At 35.1% G+C, this 25509-nt stretch overlaps 1 protein-coding gene and 1 pseudogene across 1 annotated transcript; both read left to right on the forward strand.

The window, feature by feature from the left end:
* The first annotated feature begins 358 nt into the window (after nt 1–358).
* LOC145061602 (putative WRKY transcription factor 32) lies at nt 359–3678 on the forward strand. Its single transcript, XM_079009136.1, has 5 exons — nt 359–742; nt 838–896; nt 1583–2142; nt 2989–3147; nt 3300–3678. Exons 1-5 carry the CDS (start codon nt 514–516, stop codon nt 3511–3513), a joined length of 1221 nt encoding a protein of 406 aa, XP_078865262.1. The 5' UTR covers nt 359–513; the 3' UTR covers nt 3514–3678.
* A 4877-nt stretch (nt 3679–8555) lies between these two features.
* LOC145064088 (very-long-chain 3-oxoacyl-CoA reductase 1-like) lies at nt 8556–10705 on the forward strand (annotated as a pseudogene).
* Nucleotides 10706–25509: the final 14804 nt, after the last annotated feature.

Below are 25509 nucleotides of genomic sequence, written 5' to 3' on the forward strand. Positions count from 1 at the left end.
TTTATAGATTTACTCACTCTTATTTGAAAGCCCTTAGTAACACATTTGAGTCCCTAATTAAACTTAAGGTCTTCTTTGTTTTTGAACCGATACAAAGAATAATCGTGACCTAGAACACCTTTTATGTTTTTGTTATTATACTTTAGAATATAAGAGTGTTAGAAACTTGGGAATGATAACAAGTACTTTGGAATGTGGTATTTTGAAATAAAATGATTATTTTTCCAAAATGTAAAATAAATAATTATTTCAAATACTTATTTATAATTATTTTTAATGGTTATTTAATAAATTTTCCTATTTTATATTAGAATTTCAATTTTGAAAACATAATTATCGAGACTCGGTCGGAAGTGTAAGAAACTATTGATTGAGGTGTCCATATTTAGCTCAGTACTGCTGCCTTTCTGAAATGACTTTTCTTCCTTAACAAAGACCAAAACACTAGGAACAAAATCCTCAAAATCTCCACTCAAACTCGCTTCATCACACTCCAATTCTGCAGATTCAACCATGGATGACGACAGTGATCGGAGTTCTGAAGCAACTGAATTGGAAAATTTAACAACACAAAGAAAGAGGCACAGTGACACCGACGATGCTGAAGATTCCGGCACCGTAAATGAAGACGAATCCGATGACGATGAGACTGATGATCAGAGAGAGGTTAGTGAATTGGACACTTCGCCCATGGAAATCGACGCATATTCTCGAACTTGTCAATCTGAAACCCTAGTATCTGGTATGTTGTACGATCGGTTCTTCCTAAATCGAATTGCGTTTTTCTTCCTGTCGTTGCACATAATTCGACTAGTCTGTAACTTTCTATGTGTTTAGGCTTGGCGGAGGTCCCGATACAGTATGAGATGCGACGGGATGAGTTGGAGCACTTGAAGGTACACCTTTGTTCTTCAATGTTCTTGCTGTTTTCCAGTTTTCTTTGAATAAGAACATATAATTGAGATGATAAAGGTTTATTTACTTTGGTTCATTGATTGTATCCATCTTCATAAGTAAACATAAGTTTTGACTACATTTTTTGTTCTCCTACTCAACTTAACCCATTTTTGAAGTAATATTTATGAAATATAGTATTCTTTTATCAATTCTTGTTCCAAATATATCATCTAAGTCTTGTTTTTTATAGGATTTGTTACAAAGTTTGATCTGGTTGTCAATTTTTTCAAAGAGGGTTTAGATTTTAGAATCTTCAACTTGAAAAGCAACCTAATTTAAAGTGTAATGTAACTCTTCTGTAGTTCTGTGTATTCAAACTTGTTTCTTTAAAAAGGAATCATATGCTGTATTGAAAATTTGGCTTTGGGCTTGTGTATGAAAGATGTACACAAGTAAACAATAGTTCTTGATGGATACTTTTAGCTTACTTTTCACTGATCTGATAGTTTGCTAATTCTCTTACAGTTGTTTGTGAAGTGGAAAAGAATATGATCTGTAAATAGATTATTTGAACTTTTGCTTTTTTATTGGCTTTTGTTTGAAGCAAAGTATAAATATGCTGTGAAGTTTATAAGAAAAATGCTTTGTTCTAATCTATGTTCCAATTGTACCCTTTTTCACTTAGAATCAACTTCAAGGGAGTCACCAAGAAGCCCTTGCAATTGTTATAGCCAAAGCTGCTCAATCTCAATCAGGAAGCAAAATCCAAATACCCATAATTCCATCTTTACCCTCAGAACTATCACCAATTTCAAATATTCCAAAATCAAATTCACAAGGAGAGATTCTCTCAATAGAAGGGAACCCTATTAAATCAGACCACAAAACCATATCAACTTCAAGAACTGTGAAAACACCAATTGATGGGTACAACTGGCGAAAATATGGTCAGAAACAAGTGAAGAGTCCGGAAGGTTCTAGAAGCTATTACAAGTGCACATACAATGAATGTGAAGCTAAAAAGATTGAATCTTGTGATCAATACAATTCCATCACGAAAATAGTTTATAAAGGTCAACACAAACATGAACAACCTAAGAAAGTGTTCACAAGGCGAGGTAAAGTCTTATCATCTTCTAAAGGGCAAGAACGTAAATTTACATCCAAGCTATGTAAATCAAGTGGGCCCGTTAGTAATGGTCCGATTTTAGTTGAAGAGATGGATGCACCACCACCAAAAAGGAGGCAAGTTATACACATTTTTACTAAATTACATTTTTGGCCCTTATTTGAGGTTTTTATAACGCTTTTGGTCCATGTTCCAAGTCAAATGACTGTTTTTTGGACCAAAATTGCAAAATTCAGCTATACTTAGGGATCAAAAATAGACATTATAAATGGAAAAAGGACCAAAAATGTTACAAGAAACTCAACTAAGGACCAAAACCGTAAGAGAACTTTTTTGGACTAGATTTGCAAAAATCAGTTATTCTCAGGGACCAAAAATGTAAATTGATTTAATTTCTACTAAATTACATTTTTGGCTCTTATTTAAGGTTTTTGTAATGCTTTTGATCTGTGTTCCAAGTAAAATGACTATATTTTTGGGACCAAAAATGTTACAAGAACCTCAACTGAGGACCAAAACCGTAAGAGAACTTTTTTGGACTAGATTTGCAAAAATCAGTTATTCTCAGGGACCAAAAATGTAAATTGATTTAATTTTTACTAAATTACATTTTTGGCTCTTATCTAAGGTTTTGTAACGCTTTTGGTTCATGTTCCAAGTAAAATGACTATTTTTGGGGCCAAAATTGCAAAATCAGCTATACTCGGGGACCAAAAATAGACATTATACATGGAACAGGGACCAAAAATGTTACAAGAAACTCATCTAAGGACCAAAACTGTACAAGAACTTTTTGGGACTAGATTTGCAAAAATGAGCTATACTCGGGGACCAAAAATGTTACAAGAAACTCAACTAAGGACCAAAAATGTTACGAGAACTTTTCGGGACCAGATTTACAAAAATGAGCTATATTGAGGGACCAAAAGTGTAAAATGATGTGAATTTTGTTGGATTATTAGAGTGAAGAAAAACAGCATGGTGAGTCCTGGATCGGTTTTGAAGGCGGCAAAAAAACCAAAATTTGTTGTGCATGCAGCTGGTGATGTGGGAATATCAGCCGATGGTTATAGATGGAGGAAATATGGACAAAAGATGGTCAAAGGAAATCCTCATCCAAGGTCTCTCTCTCTCTCTCTCTCTCTCTCTCTCTCTATATATATATATATATATATATATATATATATATATATATATATAATATGATTCCTTCCATTTTCTTAATTTCCTACCTCTTGTATTTTTAAATATTATAATAATAATAATAATTCAGGAATTACTACAAGTGCACATCTGCGGGGTGTCCAGTTAGGAAACACATAGAGATGGCAGTTGATGGTTCATCTGAAGTAATTCTAACATACAAAGGAGTCCATGATCATGACATTCCAAATATTCACACAAAACACATCAATATCAATTCCCCTAATGCTAATGCTCTTCTTCTCACTGCTGTTTCTTCCCCTAATCCCGACATTCTTACTTAACTTTTACTTTAATTTCTCCTTTCTTTGTTTAATAAGATCTATATTTATATATTTCGTTTTAATTAAATAAATCATAAATGTAAATGACTAAATCCCCCGTAGGTCTAGTGGGTTTGAGGAAATTGTAGCCTAGGGTATATTTTTTAAGGTAAGATTTGTTTACAAGTTTGCTATCTAATCTAAGATATAATGACTTAATGGGTTAACCCATAAAACATGGCTTAATGTATTAAGACCACTTAACTCTTAAACTATTATGAATATTGTGAAATTTGTTTTTTTTGGAATGAAAAGAAAAAGATGTGTACAAGAATTATGTGGAAAGACTTAAATCATTTTAACATCGTGGGATCTCTATATCGAAATCAAAATGGATCATAAAAATCATCTGACCATGTATAGAGGTGGTACGTGAATCAAAAGTGGCTTTCATTTACATAATCCGTCAATCAGAAGAGATATTAAATGGATTTTGTTATTAACTTTTTATTTTGAGATAATTACAAATTTAACCAAATACATTAATTATTTTGTGGAAAATAACCAAAAAAATCCAAATTACAAAATTAGCCCTTAAAATTGCAGATGGATTAAGCCCATTTGCGATTTCACATTTCCATATGCGAACGTACAAGTGTCTAAAACACATCTGTGTTTTATGCACTTGTACGTTCGCAGATGGAACAGTCCATCTGCGATTTTGTACATTCCATATGCGATTTCGTAGCTATTTTGTATAAAAACGTTTTTTTGTACTATCTTTTTTAGAGAAATTCTCTCTTATACATGAGTTGACAATTATATTCTATTTTGTGTAGCCTGTTTGGTTGGACTTGGACTTTACTTCATGCATGTTTAATTAGATTGTACATTCTATTTATACTACTTATACTACGGGCAATACCACTTAGGTTTTGTTTGGCGCGTCACAGCTAGCTTATTTTTCGAGTTTTTTTTTTATGTTGTCGTATTTGGTAAACAAAAAAGTAGCTTATAAGCTAGCTTTTTGAAAAGCTACTTAGAGTAGTTTTTAAAAATTTTTCCAAATACACCCCTTAATTAATTATAGAAACACATACTCTTTTATGTAATTTTATATATTTCAGCTAGTTTTACCAAACGTTATTTTTTATCAGCTAGCTTTTTATTTAACAACTAGTTTTTCAGCTATCAGCTAACTTTTCAACTAACAACTAGCTTTTTAGCTAATACGCCAAACATAGCCTTAAAATGAATGCAACTCCCTTCCTTTTTTTTCTATAAATTACAATTAAAAGCTAATAAATTATTAATAGCTATCATATTTATAACATATTCAATAAACACAAAATAATAGTCCAGATTAACAAGAAAGTTAATAGTTCATTAGAGATTAATTTTAAACGGAAGGAAGGGTTTAACTAATAATTAGATTAAAATTAGGTAAAAAACAAGTGAGGTCGGTCGACAAGTCGTAACTCAACTGGGATGAGACTGGATTCAACATTTTGTGGCCGTGATTGTTGACATCGCAACTACTTGGCTGCTTGCAATTACAAACAAACTTATACTTTTCTTTTTCTACACGATAAAGATAAAAATAAAAATAAAAATAAAAAGAATAACATGTCTTTTAACAAATTTTCCAAAGAAATAACAACAAAAATTATAATTTTTTGAAAAAGTTTATATATAATAAGGTTGTTTCGTAGTTAAACCTTATCAATTTCGTAGTCACAAATATAAAAAAAAATTAAAAAAAAACAAAAAAAATCACTAAATCGCAGGTGAATATAGAGGAAATCGTTATGTCCATCTGCAATTTTAGGCTAGAAAAAAGGGTATATATATACAGCAAAAAAAAACCACATACGAACGTACAAGTGGCTAAAGCACGTCTATGCTTTAGCTACTTGTACGTTCGCAGATGGCATGACGAAATCGTAGATGGATTATACCTATCTGCAATTTTAGTGGCTAAAAATGTAATTTTGGTTTTTTTTTTGGGCTATTTTCCACAAAGTAAATAATGTATTTGGCTACATTTATAATTTTCTCTTTTATTTTTAATTATAGAATTAAATACATGATTGGTTCTTTAGACCGAGTTATATCTATAAATAAGATTTCAATTTTGCGTTTAATCACCTTAATAATCAATGAGTTTCCATTTTGTATGTGACAGTCTCAAAGAACCGTTCTTGGTTATTGTATTATGAAAAGCAAATGTTCGATAGCGAGATAAATTTGATTTAAGAAATCATGTAAAAAACATGTTTAGATCTTAAATCATTTATGTTTGTCTTTTTCATAGATTACATCAATATTTTACTATAAACAAAATTTTGTACAAATACGAACACAAACATAGAGGGAAAAAAATGTGTTTCTATAAAAGAAATTGTTTATGTAGTTTTGACAAACCACTTCTTCAATTTTTCATATATCAAAGTGTATTTGTAGCTTTTTAAGGATTAATTTCACAAATTGATGATACTTAAGCCTGTTTGATATGTTTTTTTGTTGAGCGGTAAAAAGCTGATTTTTTTTTTCCAGTCAGATTCAAACTGTTTGATATTATAATTATATTATAATTTATGATATGCCTCTAACCGGGTCTATAAGAAGTTGATTCTGATACAATCAAACAATGATACCCCTTGTTTTCTCCCAACAATTGAAAAAAAAAATAGATTTTGTTAATATATGGTGTACCTCCTAGAAAAAAAATTGTGCAACTAGTATTAGGGATGAGCATCGGAACCGGGTACCCGCTTTTGGAACCGGAACCGCCTCGGAACTGCCGGTTTCGGAACTAGGCGATTCCGGTTCCGGTTCTCGTTTTTTCGGAACCGCTACCCGCTGGGTACCCGCCGGAACCGGTTTATATATATATATATAATTTCATATAAAGGTGTGTTACTTAGACCGGTTTAGAATATATTGGTCCGATTTTGTCCGTCTTTGGTCCGAATTGATTTAATTTGGATCGAATTAAATTGCGGTTTTATCGAAAAAAAGTTAACAAAATTAATGCGACCGGGTTACCCGCTCCCGGAACCGGAACCGCCGGTTCCGGGACTGGTTCCAAATATTTAAGAACCGCCTAGAGCGATTCCGGTTCCGGTTCTAACTTTCTAGGAACCGCCGGTTTCGATTCCGGTTCCGGTTCTCGCCAAATGAGGCGGATACCCGCCTACGCTCATCCCTAACTAGTATCCCAAGCCAATGTGTAAACTAAGGAAGAAGCGGTGGACATTGGAAAACGCATTGTGTGACAACAATTAAAAAAAAAAAAAAAACTATTATTCATTTTGTTGCTTACTGCTTCACAACGACAGCTATGACTTCTCTTTCAGTTTCAAGATAAGAACAAGTATTATTTATTTATTTACTTTAATCTTTTAATATTTTATTAGTTTAGTTTAATTTAGTAATTAACATTGATAAATTGTTAATCTAAAATTAGCCATTTAGTTGTTTACTCTTTAATTTGTTATGTTGTTTGTGAAATTAAGTTTAAATCTTCAGTTGAGAATTTTAAATCTTTAATTATCTTATGATTTTTAACCAAAATTCTTTTTATGCTATCCTTTGCCAACACAAAAGTAATTAATTTTTTTCTTTTTGATTCTGATACCGTATTTGTTTATTATAATTAAGACATTATGTTTTCAGTTCGTTATAATTCTGACAGTTTGACCGGTATGTTTTAGGCCATCTGGTTGCTAAAGTGCCCAAAAGACACTATGTTATTACTTTTTGTGATTTTGACACTAAGTTTTTAATTTTTTTTTTTTAAATTTTAACACTAAATTTTTTATTTTCTTCAATTTGTGATATAATTGCTCCATTTACCCTATAATATAATAAAATATATTTACAATGGCTTAAAAAAATATAAATGAAATAAACAAATGTAGAGACATAATTGCTCAATTTTTTGTACTTGGATTGGGTTAATGTCATAAAAACCCTCAAGTTTTCAGGGTTTTGTCGGTTTTTCCCAAAGTTGAATTTTATGTTCGTTTTTACCCTAACATTTTCGAAAAAATATTCGGTTTTACCTTTTTACCGGTGATAACAGGTTTTCCAGGTTACCATTAAATTAAATTTGCAAAAAACCCTTATTTTACCCTTTTTTGCCTTTTTAACCTTAAGTTTATAATTTTTTTACACTTTTACCCTAAATATTTTTTTCAAAATATACGTATTCACGTAGAAAAAATCGTATTTATATACAAAAAAATGTTTAATTAAATATTGTATTTATATTTTTTTTAATGTTATATATATATATATATGTGTGTGTGTGTGTGTGTGTGTGTGTGTGTTTGTTTGTTTGTGTGTGTGTTTGCAAGGTTATACTATTTAAAAAGATAAATAATATTTTTAGAATTATGAATACGTGTTTTATAGATATAGTTTTTAGAAGTATAAATACATATTTTTACATTATTATATATAAATATGTATCTATACTTCTAAAAATATATTTATACTTAAAAAAAACATATATCAAAATACATATTTACACTTCTAAGAATATATGTATATACTTATATAAACATGTTTATGATTCAACAAGTTTTTTTTATTGATATGTATATTTTTAAATGCATAAAAATATGTACTTGTAGTTCTAAAAACATATTAATTTGTGTTTTTTTACATCTTAAATGGTTTATCCAAGAAATAACATTAAAAAAATGTAAATACAATATCTAATTAAATTTTTTTTGTATATAAATATAATTTTTCTGCATGAATACATATAATATGAAAAAAAAATACAAAGGGTAAAAGTGTAAAAAAATATATAAACTTAAGGGTAAAAACATAAAAAACTATAAACTTAAGGGTTTTTTGTGAAGCTAATATAATTGTAACCTGTTATCACCGGTAAAAGGGTAAAACCGAACATTTTTTGGAAAATGTTAGGGTAAAAACGGACATAAAATTCAACTTTGGGTAAAACCGACAAAACCCTGAAAACTTGAGAGTTTTTATGACATTAGCCCACTTGGATTTCTTTCTCTTTTTAAACACATTACACTATCCTCAAATGGGGTTTTATCACTTTCTTCCCACCACCCAAGAACTTCAAAAACTATGACTTATGGGTTATCATCACCGAAGAAACTGAAGAAACTGACGACATCGGCACAACGTTTGTCTTACAACTAGCTCAAAAGGGTTTTCACAAAATCTTGGTTGCAAAACATTTTCCTTACAACTAGCTCAAAAGGGTCTTCACCAAATCTTGGTTGATAAAAACCTACCCAAGCTTAAAGAAGTTTCTGATGAGATTGTATCGGTGCACCCAACCACCAAGATCAAGATTTGCACTGTGGATTTTTCCGATGAGAATATGGTAACCGAAGTTAGGGAGATGCAGAAGTTGATTTAAGGCGAACAACTGGATGTGGGTATTTTGGTGAATAACGTCAGGGGTGACTTATCATGCAGCTAGGTTTTTCCATAAGGTTGAAGAAGAAGTTTGATGAATATGATGAAAGTGAATGTAATAAGTACGAGTTTGGTAACAAGAGTTGTGATTGAAGGAATGGTTGAGAGGAAAAGAGGTGTCATTGTTAATATTGGTTCGGGCGTTGCCAATAATGTACCTTCATGTCCTCTTTATGTGATCTATGCTGCTAGCAAAACATAAGTTAGTCGTTAATTGTCTCTTTCTTTCTTTTAATTTGATATGTGGTTCTCTGTTTCTGTTTTAATATCAAATTAAAGGCATATATTGATTAATTTTGAGTCAAGAAACATGCACTAGGAATGATTTTACGACCAAAAGGCAGGCATGGTTTTGAGTTATGAAAACAAGTTATTTACATACACAAGGCAAGGTCAAAGAAACGAGGGAAAAAGGACAAAAAATCCAGTAAAAGTATTGCATCAATGAATAAGTGAACCCTAAAGGGTATACATTGTGACAAATTAAGGTTTTATAGTTCAAATCTTATTTACAAACATAGAATAAGCAAAAAAAAAACTATATACAAATGAATATTTTCATTAATGGGGGTGGAAATTAGATTGAAAATTTAGTGTCAAAATCGTAAAAAGATGAAAACATAGTGATTTTTGTGCAACTTTTTTTTTCGCTTCTGACATACAATCATGTCACGTCGGCAATGGCAACCGGATGACCTGAAGCAAACTGGTCAACTGGTCAGAATTGCAACCAATTGAAAATATAATGACTTAATTGTATCAGAAAAAATACGGTGTCAAAATCAGAAAAAATGAAAAGTTAATTACTTTTATGTCATTACCACTTACCTATTTGATATTGATTCATATGCGTCATCTATCCCACATGGCATACAATGACATTCAAAAATTTAAATCCTACAAAAGATAATAATAATAATAATAATAATAATAATAATAATAATAATAATAATATGTTATTATTATTTGCTCGTAAAACAAAATAATCTTATTGACTCCTTATTAAAAAAAATAGTTAACAATTAACTCATTTATCATATAATAAATTTCAAAGATGCTTATATACAATATTAACTTTTGAGCCGACTCATACTGCTTTTCCATTAAGAAACGAGTTTTCTTTTTCTTGGCTAATTTTCCCCTAGCTCTTTCAAATCGGCATCCCCTTTGATTTTAGCCGTTCATACACGTTCTTCCACCACCTTTCTGACCATCGTTGTTATTTTCCAAAGATATCAATCGATTTTCTGAAACGTGTCGTCAAGAACGTCACCCCTCACTCTCTAGCAAATCGATTGTGTGAGTTTTGAGCGAACTACTGTTGGAGGTGATTATTCCAGTTTCTTCTCGCCATCGAACCTATAGTACACCATCGTGTACCGGTCTATTAGGAACAAAGAAGGCTTTCCACATGGATTTGCAGGTAATATGTGTTTTTGGGCTCTCTCTCTATATCTATCTATCTATATATATATATATATATATATATATATCTCGGACTCTCACCCGATCACGAGGTGTCCGATGCTACTTCCAGCAGTCCAACACCACTTAGAATTGACTGAGAGAGGGGCGAAAAGAGGTGGATCGTCCGTAATTAGGGCTATCAAAATCCATCGTCTGCTATTTTATCTTAAGTTCTTTTCATTTTTTATTTGATATTTTTTGAAAGATTTGTGTTTCTGTATCTTCATGGTCTTTAAATCTCCGTCTGATTGAAGCGGTTTGGTCAATTTCATTGTAACATCCCGAGTTCAGGAGTGCAAGTTCAGGGTTCAAAGTGTAAATGTGGAAGGGCAACTCGGTGAGTCCATGGGTGGACTCGGCGAGTAGGGTCGCGACTCTAGTCGCGTGTTAAGTGGCCAACTCGGCGAGTCGGAGGCTGGACTCGGCGAGTAGGTGCTGAGTGGAGAAAACCCTAATTTCGGAGGATGAGCCCTATTTAAAGGACATTATACCCTCTCCCCAGCCTCTTTACCCTCTCTTGAAGTCCAGAAAACCCTAAGGCGCGTTTGTGAGGGATTTGAGAGCATTTGAACCTTGGAGAAGAGATTTTGTAGGAGATCTTGGAGAGTTAAGAGGCTTGGAGCAAGGGGCTTTGCTAAGATACCGATTTCTCTTCTGTTGGAGCTTCCTTTTGAGGTATTATTTCGTTGCTTGGGCTGTTATTCATCTAGATTCATCATTTTGAAGTATTTGGAAAGATTAGCTTGTGGTATTTTGAGTTTGGAGGTTGGATCTGAGGTTGCTACCTCAGATCTGGAATGGAGAAGGTCTAGAGTGCATTAAAGTCCCTGTTCTTGAGTGTTTAGTGAAGCCATCTTGACCCAAACCCTAGCCCTAGAGTGTAAAATGCCTAGATATCTTTGGATTCACGTAAAGTTTGCCACTTTACGTGATGGATGGGTTGTAGAAGGATAGATCTATGGTTTGGATCAACTGCATGGCCTGGAAGGATTATATATGGGTTAAGATCTAGAGGCATTCGGCGAGTTGCTTGAAGATGGGCAGGAACTCGACGAGTTGGAAGAACAACTCGGCGAGTAGGTTGAAGATAGCCTTGGACTCGACGAGTCTGTTCTTGGACTCGACGAGTCTGGTCGTGAGGTCCTAACTTTCTTCTGGTTGAGCCATGAATCGGTGAGTCAAGGGAGGACTCGGTGAGTTGAGAGCGAGGGGACTCAGAGTTGTGAGACTCGGCGAGTCTCGGGGTGACTCGGCGAGTTGAGTCGCGGATTGGGGAAGTTTTGAGCATGGGGACTCGACGAGTCATCGGGTTGACTCGGCGAGTAGAGTCAGTCAGGAGGTTGACTTTGACTTTGACTTTGACCAAGGATTGACCAGTTGACTTCCAGGGACATTTTGGTAATTGTTGGCATTTGTTTTGAGTTCAGTGTTGGTGTTGGCTAGTGGTGGAGATCGTATCAGTGGTCGGAGCATCTTGGTCTTATCTTTCAGTCGACAGTTGCAAGGTGAGTTATCCTCACTATATCAACAGGGTCTAAGGCAACAAGGCCGACCCTTTATCGGATTGTGATCCGGGTATCGTTGTTATGTTATTGCTTTGCTATGTTTGCATCCTAGTAGTTAGGATGGTATTATGCTAGTGACCGGTTAGGTCGGCATCCTGGTTAGGATGGTGTTATGTTATGTGATCTGCTAGATCGGCTTGATTGAATGTGAATTGTTATATGATTGAATGTTTATGTGCACATGGTTGTTGGACTGGGGTTGGGTTGAGGCAGGTCTTGCTTTGTGCTGTAGGCCAACATACCCAGGGCGGACCGGTTGTCCCGAAGGCCCAACGAGCAGTCCGGATAGGCTATAGGCCCCAAGAGGGCGGACCAGACGTGCCGAGGCTCGGAGAGTGGACCAGGTCGACTGAAGGCCCAGTGCGGGCGGACCAGTCATACTGTAGACTTAGAGAGTGGACCAGGTGGATTGAAGGCCCGGTGCGGGCGGACCAATCACACTGTAGACTCGATATGTATGGCTAGACTCGGAGGGTGGACCAGGTGGACTGAAGGCCCGTGCATCGGACCAGTCACATAGCAGACCCGAAGTGCATGGCTGTTCCGTGTTCTATTATGTTATGGCATGTTGTGCGTGTATGGTATATGTGGTTGGTATTTTGGGGGTATCTCACTAAGCTTTCGGGCTTATAGTTGTGGTTTAATGTTTTTTTCAGGTTCTTCAGGAGACCGTGGCAAGGTAAAGGCGTGATCGTACCGCTCCTCATGATTTTGTTTTATGATATGGTTCTGGGAAGACTCTGATAATAATTGTATTGAAAACCTTTTTGTATTAACTTTGTGAAATTGGGTTGTTTTCGAAAAGTTTAAATTGGTTGAAATTTTTAGAGCGTTACATTCATAATAACCAAATGCCCTTCAGATATCGTTTGTGGTTATGTGTAACATAGTACGTCTCATTATATTATCCGTGTTTCAAAATCCAGTCGGATGAAGGCAAGGCTGAACCAATTGGTCATCTTTATTCATAGTCCGTGAGGTTATGATTTTTTTTCGAGATTTACCAGTGTATACTCACTTATGAAACTTATTTGGAAATGTTTTTTTCACTAAAATTGTTTTTCTTTTGTTTTGAGCCCAAATAAATTTATAGTTCTATCAAACTTTGGCGAGTCTGTTAGGAGAGTATCACCCAAAACTACACAAAAGAACAAAACAGAAAGAAAATTAGTTGAGTCTTGTGTTAAATATAATTTCCTTAAAACAAATTTGCTCTATATGTGTGTTTGTTTCCCATGATACAACAGTAGTATCTGACTCTTCTAGGTCACCCGAACCCTCACTTGGCCCAAAAATACCTTGGTTGCAGCAAGAAGTAGAATAAGAAGCAGAAACGTAAGATTCACAATTAAATAAGACAATTAATGAAGAAATCAAAATCGAAATATATGATTAATGGCTCTTAATTCGGGTTTGTAACTATTAAACAAAAAGAAATTTATTGAAAAAGGGTCCTTGACCTTTTCTGGTCGACCGGTGGTGTATTCGTACCCACAGGACACACGCTCGCACACAAGTTCAGTGAACCCAAGATAAACTGGCTCGCATTTTGCACCCCTTGCGTACGTAAGAGAGAGAGAGAGAGAGAGAGAGAGAGAGAGAGAGAGCCTTGGTTCTATAAGTCTTACAAAGCTAGCTAGTCTTTATAGTTATAAACTCATTTTCTTTTCATACTCCCACTAATGTGGGATGAGTTAAAAACCACATAACCCACTCATTATTCTCTTCCAATTATCTTATTTTGATAAGTAATTTCTCATTCATTTTTAATCCGTTTTTGATGTGTGATATATCAAAATGAATATATCACAAAGGAGAACACGAATATATAGTCATTTGTCTATTTTGATTATAAAATGGGTAAAATTCCATTTTTGGAAGTTAGTAAAACTAATTTTCCAACAATCCCCCACATGAATGAAAATTGTTTCAACAATTTCAAGTTGCTTAGGTAAAATCTAACAGTTGAATCCTTCGTAGGATATGTAGTGGTTACCGTTTGAACCTTCCCTTAAGATACATATTTATTTTTCTAGTAGACCATTAGACTCAATGTCCTAGAACTGTTTTCCCATTTGTGTAAATAATCAATACATATCTCAAATGATTCTCCCTGACCTAGTTATTTTCTCATTGATGTGTATGTTATGGTCACTGACACTTTCTTGGTTCTGTAAGTGCTCTTAGGAATTTTCCTATCCAATTCCCTTTGAAGTGGCCCCACTTCTCTCTAACATATGTGATTTTATCATAATCATTAAAAGCTAAAGGTCGAAGATTTCCGACTTATCATTAACCACCATAAGCTTAACATGTATCACTGTTTTTATAGGAATGGGTTGGGGTTGACCCACACAGTGATTCACATATGCTATATGTAAGTAGGTTGTCCCATTGAACCTAGATTTTGGGATCTCCAGTTAATTAGGTTTGGTTTTCCTTCACAATAACTTATTTGTTCATGGGTTTTAATCCCATTCCATTTGACGACTTTGCAACTAACTCCCCGTTAACCCTTTGGTTAGCAGATTCGTAATGTTATCCTTGGACCTTATGTAGTCGATTGAGATAAATCCAGTTGAAGGTAGTTGCGAATGGTTTTGTGTCTTAAAATGATATGACAATACTGACCATTATACATAGCACTTTGTGCTCGTCCAATTGTTGATTGACCATCGCAATGGATTGAGATTGTAAAAACGTCTTAGGCCATCCTAGTATCTCAACCAAAAATTGTCATCAACATCCAACTTCTTCTCCACTTTTATCAAGTGCTATGAACTCAAATTCCATGGTGGATCTAGCTATAACTCTTTGTTTTGAATATTTCCATGATATAGCTCCACCTCCAAGTGTAAACAAAAACCCGATGGTTGACTTGGAATCTTTTATGTCAGATATCCAATTTGCATCACTATACCCTTCTATTACCTCATAATATCTTGTATAGTGCAAACCAAAATTGCGAGTATATCTTAAGTATTGTAATACTCTTCCAATGTTCATCACTCAGATTACTAGTATATCTACTTAGTCTGCTTATTGCAAAATAAAAGCTAGGCCTGGTACAACTCATAAGGTACATCCGACTACCAATAATTCTTGCATATTCGACTTGTGAAAATCCTTCACCTCTATGTTTACTTAGATGGTGACCTGTAACAATTGGTGTTTGTGTCACCATAGTTGAACTTATCAATAATTTTTTCCACATAATGGGTTTGAATTAGAGTAAGTCTATTTGCAGTCCTTGTGATTTTCACACCAAGGATGATATTTACCAAACCTATATCTTTCATGTTGAATCTTGCATTTAGCATTTTCTTTGTTGACTGAACCATTTTATCTTTGCTACCAACAATAAGCATATCATCAGCATAAAGGCACAAGATAACGTAGCCGTCACTTGTGTTTTTAACATAAACACACTTGTCACAATCGTTAATCGTCAACTCGTGCCCTTTTACTTCAACAGGGCTTAGTTTTTCTTCATGAGAGGATTTATTGTGCTCGACTATTTTTGGATCACTTGCTAGCCTTAGCAAGACATGGAAACACATTCTCAAAGAATGATGCGTTTCTTGACTCCATCGTTGTGCATTTTGTGAATTTATGGTATATTTGAGTCATGCACAAGAAACCAATAAACGCTACTGTTTTGTGCATGTCCAATAAATATGCAGTCAATAGTCTTGGGTCCTATCTTAACCACCTTGGGTGCAGGTATCATGACCTTCACAAGAAACCCCCACACTCGAAAGTATTTGTAGGATGGTTTTATACCCGACCTTAAATCATATGGTGTTTTATCCGAGTTCTTTTGTGGCACCTCATTTAAAAGGTAGACTTAGCAACATGGTATTCCTTTAAGGTACGATTTTTCCTTTTTGTGATGTCATTTTGTTGTTGTGAATAAGGTGTTGTAAGCTTATGTATTATACCATAATTTTCACAAAATTCCTCAAATGGTGATACATATTCACCTCCATGATCACAAAATTCCTCAAATGGTGATACATATTCACCTCCATGATCACTTCTTAGTACTTTAATTTTCTTGTTGAGTTGATTCTCAACTTCATTTTTATACACTTTAAACTTCTCTATAGCCCCATCTTTACTTTTAAGTAAATAGTAGTAGCATAATTTAATGCAATCATCAATAAAAGTGATAAAGTACTTATTTCCACCCTTAGGTGAATTTGATTTCATGTCACACACATATGTGTGAATTAATCCAAGTGGTTCAGTTACTCTTTGAATGGACTTGAAAGATTGTCGTGTTAATTTCGATTCAACATAAGTGCTGCATTTGTATTTTGAGTTAATGTGAAAGTGTGGTATGTGTTCAAGCTTAATTAAACGTCGAAGGGTATCAAAATTAACATGTCCTAATCTAGCATGCCAAATATTTGAAGACTCAAGCAAGTAAGTAGAAGAGTTATTCATTTCATTATCATTTTTATTTGGCTTAAGATCCATTACACATAGTTTGAACATACCCATATCAGCATACCACTTACCTACATAAACACCATTTTTAGTTAACACAAATTTATCTGACCCCAAGCGAAAACAATTATTGTTCAACAACCAACCCGACACAAGATTCTTACGAATGTCGGGTACATACAACACTTCATTCAGCGTCGGCTCTCTTTCCAATGTCGTCTTCAACACAATCTTCCTAACACCTTGGATATCAAAATTTGTCGAGTTTCCCATGAACAACTTATCACCATTGTCCATAACCTTGAAGTTTCTGAACCATTCTCTATTCGAGAAAACATGATGGGTTGCTCTCGTATAAACCCACCACTCCCTTGGCTTAGACTCCACAAGGTTAACTTCAGAGATAACCACTGCAAGATTGATGTCAGATATATCTTTGTTTATCTTCTCCATAATGTTTACCTCCTTTTATTTTCCTCGCTTTGGAAGCTTGCAATTTGCATCCCGGTGACTAGGTCGGTCATAATTATGGCAGATTCCTTGAAAGTTCCACATTTGGCTCCCAAGTTTCCACTCTTGCCTTTCTTTTGGAATTTACCCTTTTCCAAAAAAATTCTTCCCAAAACTTTGACTATGCTCCACCACATTATCTTTTTCATAGGTAGGGTTATAGGTACTCTTTTGAGCTACCTTATTGCCCTCTTCAAGTCGAAGACGAGCAAATAAGTCCTTAATGGACATCTCCTTTTTCTTATGTTTCAAGTAATTATTGAAATCAAACCAAATAGGGGTAGCTTCTAAATCATGGAAGCAACATAAAAATGCTCATTAAACCCCATACCCTTGGCATTAATGTCATATATGAGGACTTGTAGTTCTTGGACGTAGGACATAACAGTTTTCCCATCTACCATTTTATAGTCTTGAAACCGGAAAACCACAAACTTCTTGGTCCTTACATCTTTAGTTTTGTACTTTTTGTCCAACGAGTCTCATAGTTCTTTGTCCATTTTTTTTACACAATATACATTATATAATGAGTTAACAATACCATTAAGATCATAGTTCCTACACAAGAAATCATAATGTTTCTAAACTTCAATAACACTTAGAGATTGCACATTTTCTTCTCCTTGGGCATCCTTGGAGCCATTTTAGTTAAGAATCTAGCAAGATTCAATGTGGTAAGCTAGAAGAGCATCCTTAGTTGCCACATCTTAAAGTGAGTCCAAAAAACTTTTCTGGTTCCTCTGAATGATTGACCGACATGGTCATCATTGGAGCTCCTTGAGCATTAGGTGTACCATTAGGATTTAGTTGTTGGGAGCTTTCAACAGTCATGCTACACATATAAACCATTGGTTTTAGTTAAACCAAAATAAAACAATTAAAGATTAGTATACAATCACAACAAGTAAATGAGTGTCTTTTCACAAAAACAGATTATGAAAACTGTTAAACACTTGGTTCTAAAATCTATTTTAGAAAAGAATTTCTGAAAACAAAAGCCAAACAGGAATGGTATTACTAGAAATTGAGACAAACAGAAAACATATGTTGTTTTAGAAAATTGTTCCGTACACGGGTGGAGGAGGCACACAAATCTAGATTGTCTATCCATCCTGGGGAGACGAAGATGTATAGAGATCTCCGTCCTGATTACTAGTGGCACTGCATGAAGCGGGATGTAGCCTGGTATGTCGAGAGGTGCTTGACCTGTAGGAAGGTCAAGGTCGAACACTAGAGACCTCACGGCTAGACGCAACCGTTAGATATTCCTGTATGGAAATGAAAGGATATTACCATGGACTTCATTATGAAGTTACCTCGAACAGCGCATGAAGTTGACTCGATATGGTTCATCGTGGATCGGTTGACCAAGAGCGCCCATTTCATACCGATTTAGGAGAGTATTTCGGTCGAGAAGCTGGCAGACATCTACATCAGAGAGGTAGTAGCTCGACACGGGGTGCCAGTTTCTTTGATTTCTGACATGGATGTGCAGTTCACTTCCAAATTCTAGAAGAAATTTCACGACGAGTTGGGTACTCGTCTGGACTTCAGCACAACTTTTCACCCGCAGACGGATGGTCAGAGCGAGCAGACCATCCAGATCTTGGAATAAATGCTGCAGGCGTGTGTTATAGACTTTGGTGGTAGTTAGGATACCTACCTTCCCTTGGAAGAGTTTTCTTACAATAATAGTTACCATGCCAGCATTGACCGTCCTCCCTTCGAGATGCTTTACGGGAGGAAGTGTAGGACCCCAATATGTTGGGGCGAGGTTGGTCAAAGGCTCATGGGGAGTACCGAGGTGGTACTCAAGACGACGAAGAAGATCCAGCGGGTATGGAGTAGACTCCAGACGGATCGGAGTCGAAAGAAGAGCTATGCTGACCGATGTCGATCGGACTTAGAGTTCCAGGTCGGGGATATGGTCCTTCTGAAGATGTCACCGTGGAAAGGTGTCATCCACTTTAGAAAACGAAGCAATTTGGGCCCCAGGTATATCAGACCTTTCAGGGTGGTAGCCCGAGTGGGCAAGGTAGCATACCGGTTGGACCTTTCAGAAGAGCTTAGACAGATCCACAACAAGAAGACGAAGGATATTAGGAACAAGAGGGTAGAGTTGGTGAAGGTGTAGTAGCAGCACCACAAGGGCTCGGAATGGACGTGTGAGCCAGAGGACGAGTTGAGGGTGCATTACCCCGAGCTATTCCCAACAACAGCAGACTTCGAGGACAAAGTCTAAATCAAGTGGGGTAGAATTGTAGCATCCGGACTCTGAGGTATTAAAAACATTATTTTTTTGCATTTAGAAGAGGCTCATGACGAGAGCCAAAGTATTCACATCGTGAGAAGGACCATTGACCGTTTGACCCGTGTTCTCGAACCTCGTGACGTGGGGCATAAGATCTCATGACGTGAGTCAGGTCTGATGGTTCCACACCCAAAAAATCGAGCATAAAACATAATGAGGAGGCTCGGGTTGCCCATCCTCAGCCTCTTTCACTCCCAAGTCATTGAAAAACCCTAGATTTGACCCTCTTGAGCCCTTGAGCCATTGTTGTTGATATTGGTGTGTTATTGGTGTTTTGATTTCCTTGAAGAAGAAGAAGAAGAAGAAGCACTTGTGGTGGTTCCCTTTGGCGATATAAACCCCTCCTTGTGGATTTTCTGAGCTTGTGAGCTTCTGTAAGTCATAAAGATCCTATCTTTTTGAGTTAAGCTTGCTAGATCTAGGTTATGGTTGCCTTCTTTGTGTGGGATCTTGGGTTACCATGCATGAAGTCCATAAAGTTGGAAACTTTATGGACCATTGAGTCATTTGCGGTATTAGAACCCTTGGATCTGGATTTTGGTGCAAGTTTTGGACTCAAAGTTTGAATCTTGATGTTTACACCCATCTTTTGACCTAACTAGTGTTTAAATCATGCATGGGATATGCATGACTGAAAAGATATGATTTTTATGGTCCTTTAGGCTAGATATTGTAACGCCCGGGTTTCAGGGCTAAGCATATTTGTCAATGTAATAGTCTAGGTCAACTATTGTAACTCTTTTTGAAGTAATAAACATGAAATATTTGAGTATTATGTGAATTATGTGTGTTTATGTGTTTATTGTTTAATTATAAATGTATAATTAATAAAGAATAAAAATAAGCGTCAAAATTAAAGTGTGAGATAAGCCCGATATCTTTACATAAAGTTGTAGTGGTCGAAACAAGGATTCCGGGGATATAAGGAATGTCGAAATCCGAGTAATAACGAAGAAGTTATGACCCGTCGAAGCTTCACGACGGAACCGGCGCGACACCGGGAAGCGTAAATAGTGAACTTACGATAGAGAGACTTTTAGCCTTAGAAATCTAAATGAAAGTCGTAGAATATGTTAAACTGTGAGTGTCCATAAAAAGAACGCCCAAATCTGACTTCGTATGAAGAAGTTATGAGATTTTAAACAGACCAATCCTGTCCCGGCCTGTTAAAAATATAACTTTAAAAATAAAGTCAAAATTAGCCGACGGATTCTAAACGAAAGTTGTAGAGTACGTCTCCACCTACACGTGGATATAAAGAACGTAAAAAACGGAGTTCGTATGAACGAGTTACAAATTATAATAGCATATTTACGTATTAAAATAAAGTATAAATCATGTATACGTACACATATATATACATATGTATATATCATTAGAAAGGTATCGACGATGCGGTCATTATAAGACTAATGTTGAGTTCTTTCGACATTAGTTTAGTACAAATATCATTAAATCCATTTAAAATAGTATTATAGAGGGGTGTTTAGTTGTTTATATAACTAAAAGGTCATTAAGTAATTATGGAGGGTAGTTTTTGAAAATTCAATTAGTATAAATAAGAGCCTTGGGCTCTCATATTTCTTGCACCATTCTCTTGATTTAAGAGTCTTTCTCTCCTTATCCCCCGAGCATTTCGGTCCCTCGTGATTCGACTTCTCTTTCTGTAGTTTAGTATAGTAAGGTGAGCGCTGAAGCGCTGCACGAATCTTTCTTAGAAAGATTCAGCGACGAAGTTCTGCCCCTGCAGAGCCCGACTCCTAGCTAAAACCCCCTTGTAAGTAAGTTATGCTTACCTTATTTTAATATAGCTTATATTTAAAATTAGTATTGTTATTATGAACTTATAATGAATATTTGAGCTATTATTATAACTTATATAAGTGTCATTATAATATTTTTTTTAACTACTCGCGGTACGGGGAATCTGGTTTAAAGGGCCGCGTAGGGTTGTTGGATTTCAGAAGTGCTATATGCCAAAATGGTCCTGCCCTTTGGTGTTTTATGTTTGGCCCCTGTCTGTACATAGTGGTTGGAAAATATTGTTTAACGCTTATATAATAATAATAATAATAATAATAATAATAATAATAATAATAATAATAATAGTTGGTCACGGTAGATTTTAGACTAAAATTTAGCGATAATAATGCTAGGTTTCGTTGAAGGAAAATAGAATCGTTAGAAGCAAGCGCTGCCCGATTTTGGAATCATCACTTTAACAAGTGAGTGCATAGTTACTTTCAGCTTACACATAGATATGAAGTATTTTATATAAATTACGTGCTATGTGTGCATATTATCTGAATACTTGCTATCTATGCCGGATGAACATTGTTATACATGTTTTCAATGATTTAAACTGTATATGTATTTTATATCTACGAAAATGTTAGGGTAAAACATGGGTATATGTAATAGGTGATGTGTGATAAAATGATGAGAGGTCTCGATGTTGGTGTTGTTGATTCTGTCATCCAGCGGAGTATGGATGACGACCACGGACTCTTCTAGACAGTCCATTGGAACACTAGTAGGCTCGCAACTTGTAAGTGTTTGTGAACGATGTGTTCACCGGTGTACTCCATCCCCCACATGGTTGCCTTTAGGACATTTATTGCTGAGGAATCCCCTTAGCAGTAGTGTCCGTCCCGATAATGATCCTTAGGCTAGGTCCCTTATGATAGGTGTTTAGGGACGTAAAGTGAGGATAACGGGAACGGGTAATCGGGTTGTTGTTGATTGATGAAATTAATAAACTTATTTATTGTGGGTTGAAAACCCTATGTGCTCACTAGGCTCCCAAGCCTGACCCACTCAGTTTTATGTATTACAGGTAGTGGCGCTTGAGCATAGATATGATGTTTGGACGAGGGATTACGGATATAGGCCTATAGATATGAAATAATGTAGTAAGGCTTATATTGTACTGTTTATGCTTTTGATCTGTACGAACATGACATCCCAAGTCTTTTAATGAAATACATTTCTATGGAAATGCTTTTGATAAATCTTTATCATATTTTGTTTTGGGACAAATTTTGCAACACTTTTATTTAAAATGTTACTTTGATTTTTAAACAAAACATAAACAAAATCGGTCTTTTCTGGTCGTGATTTTGGGGGATGTCACAGATATGGTATTCTGGAAAGTCCCAATGCACATCTTAAAGGATCAAGGACTTAATGCTCACAGAATAGTTCTCACGACATGAGCATGGCGACTGCCCCGATCTGAAACCCTGAGGCGAGTGAACTAAGTTGACTCGATGTGTCAACCCAAGTCGAGTTGACTCTCACGAAGTGAGCCAAGGAAGGTCACGACGAGAGGATAAAATGATAATAAAGTTGACCATTGACCCGAGGCGTCGACTTTTGACCTAAGTTGACTTCTTGTCAATTATTGAGAGGGAGGGTACATTTAAGGGTTTCATTGCATGATTTATTGGATGTTGGGTAGTCCGGTGCACCTGATAGCGTGAGCAGCAATATTTGACTGTCGATTGTGAGGTGAGTTACCTTCTTGTATGAATGGGTCGAAGGCACCAATGTCGGTCCACTAGTAGTTGTTTATAGTAGAGATGATTGTCGTTGTGATAATTGTCTGGTATGCCACTATCTGTTATGATCTATGTGCTTATTGCTATGTTATTATGTGGTAGTGGTAGGGGTGATGTAGACCCTGTAACCGGTCGAAAGAGACTGAAGGGATAGGCCAACACCCAGATATTCTAGGCAGTATGTGATTTATGTTGGATTAAGTATCTAAGCCCATAACTATAATTGGTATGTACTTGATTTAATTGCAGCATGGTCCTTTTGGGTTGCCTTCACCAAAGCAACTGAACATGATGAGTTTTGGAGTAAGAGGTTAATTAATGGTTTATTAATATATTATAAGAATAATATATTAATTGGTAATCATATTATTAGGGCCTAAGCAAGGAATTAGGGTTTCCAATTGAAAACCCTAGCAACCTTAACTATAAAAGGGACCCCTAGCCTCAAGGAATTGATATACCTACCTTCTAAGAGAAACCCTAGCCGATTTCTATCTCCTTCTACCTCATTCTTTGCTTGTAGCGTTTGTGACTCCGTTAGAGGTGCAATGCTTAGGGCATTAGGTTTTCGAAGGTCAAGGAATTGAAGAAAGGATTAGTTGTTACTACTAGCTAACAAGAAAGGTATTCTTCTAAACCCTAATATGTATAGGTTTCGATTTTATATAGTAGATCTAGGGTTCTTGCTTTGGGAAATTAATTTGCATATATAACTTGAGAAAAAACTAAATCCAAAGCAAATAGGGTTGCATGTGCACATATGAATGTAGATATGCTCAAAACCCATCAATTTATATGCTTATATGCTAGGATATTATGTGGTAGTGGTAGGGGTGAAATAGACCCCGTAACCGGTTGAAAGAGACCGAAGGGGTAGGCCAGCACCCAGATATGCTAGGCAGTTACCGATTGAAAGAGATCGAAGGAGTAGACCAACACCCTGATATGTTAGGCGGTTACTGGTTGAAAGAGACCGAAGGGGTAGGCCAGCACCGCAATATGTTTATTGTATGGTATGTGGTATGATATGGGAACTCACTAAACTTTGTGCTTACGGTTTTCAGTTTTGGTTTCAGGTACTTCTTCTTCGAAAGGAAAGGAGCTGGCATGATTGCAGCACATCACACCATGATTTCCGCACATGAGATCTTTGGGAGTTATACTCTGATGTTGTTTTGTTACGACGTGTTTGACTATTGATATATTGGTTTTGATATGAGTTGACACTATGAATGTTTTTAAACTATTGGTTTTATAATTCCTTAATTAAAAATAAAATTTTTGGTCTTAAATTTTAAGATGTTACATCTACTTAAGGAGGGATATGGAGGGAAGGTGAGTGATATCGAAGGAAAATTGTGTTCCCGAGTTTAATTTACGGAAAGAAATGATTGGAGTCATATTTTCCTTCCAAATTGGGCGGATTCGGGAAGAAAGTAAGGGGAAGGAAAATCTTTTAGTTTTTATTTTCTTTTCCCTCATAACTCGGGAACACAGAAACTTAATTTTTTTTTTTCATTTCCTTTGAACTCGGGAACATAAAATAAGGAAAATTTTCCTTCACCTCCTCTTCTTTCTATCAATCTTTTCTTTTCCTTAATTTTATTGACTTTACAAAAAAAAAAAAAAAAAAAAAAAAAAAAAAAAAAAAAAAAAAAAAACTCAAGAACAAGGCTTTAAGGACATAAGTTCTTCTGGGCACTTTTACATGTAAAAAACTTGTGTTTTTATCTTGGTTTACTTTTTCTATTGCGTCCTATAATTCGTTTGATAACGAGACATTCTCTTTCTATCTTTTTTTTTTTTTATAATAAGACATAATCGTGAATAATCAATCTTGTTTTTGGACGAAATTTGAAATTAAATAATAATAATTTAATATTATTTGGATGAATAAGAACTAAATTATAAATATTATTTTTCATATTTTTTGTTTTAATAGTGCTAACAATTTGAGATTCATTCACAATACTAATCATTGAATTGTTTGATTCCCAAGTCTAAAATACAACACTTTCATCAAACCCAAGAGATTTCAAGTACTTTTTGTTTTAATAGTACTATCAATTTGATATTCATTCACGATACTAATTATTGGATTATTTGTTTCTTTAGTATGAAATACAATATTTTCATCAAATCCAAAAGGTTTCAAATTCGAAACCTATCAAGTATTTTCACTTGTTAGGATGTTATCTATATATTAAAATACCAAGACAATAAAATACCAAGACAATAGGGACATAACACTTTCATGGAGCCCTCAATTAACTAGATCAAATATATAGGATATTAGAGCATCTTCATTCCCCTATCAATAAGAGCACATTTAATGGTATATTTATGTTATTACTCAAAGTTATTGTAACATCATCATCGTTTCATTAATTTTGGGTGTTGTTTATAAGACATCCCTTGAACATCTCATTAACCACTTTTTAAAAAGTCAACCTATAATTAACTACTTATAATCAGTTTTTTCGAAAAATAATGCAATTTCAACCAATAAAAATATTTTAAAATTAAATTAGGGTGTCTATATGGTAAAATGAGATGTCTTTTTAAGCAACCCTTTAGTTTTAACCTTTAATAAATGACTTATCTAGAATAGTTAACTTCTTCTAATCATTTTTTTTATAAATTTAACTAATTTCTTATTTATACAAAATGTTCTACAATAACT

This window comes from Lactuca serriola, chromosome 7 (genome assembly GCF_051521515.1).
Source record: "Lactuca serriola cultivar US96UC23 chromosome 7, Lser_US96UC23_V15, whole genome shotgun sequence".
Lineage (NCBI taxonomy): Eukaryota > Viridiplantae > Streptophyta > Magnoliopsida > Asterales > Asteraceae > Lactuca > Lactuca serriola.

Excerpts from the sequence above, each read along its gene's own strand:
- LOC145061602 (XM_079009136.1), top strand. The coding sequence starts at position 514 with ATGGATGACGACAGTGATCGGAGTTCTGAAGCAACTGAATTGGAAAAT. Across the intron at positions 897-1,582 it reads ATGAGTTGGAGCACTTGAAG|AATCAACTTCAAGGGAGTCA; the intron begins GTACACCTTTGT and ends TTTTTCACTTAG. Across the intron at positions 2,143-2,988 it reads GCACCACCACCAAAAAGGAG|AGTGAAGAAAAACAGCATGG; the intron begins GCAAGTTATACA and ends TTGGATTATTAG.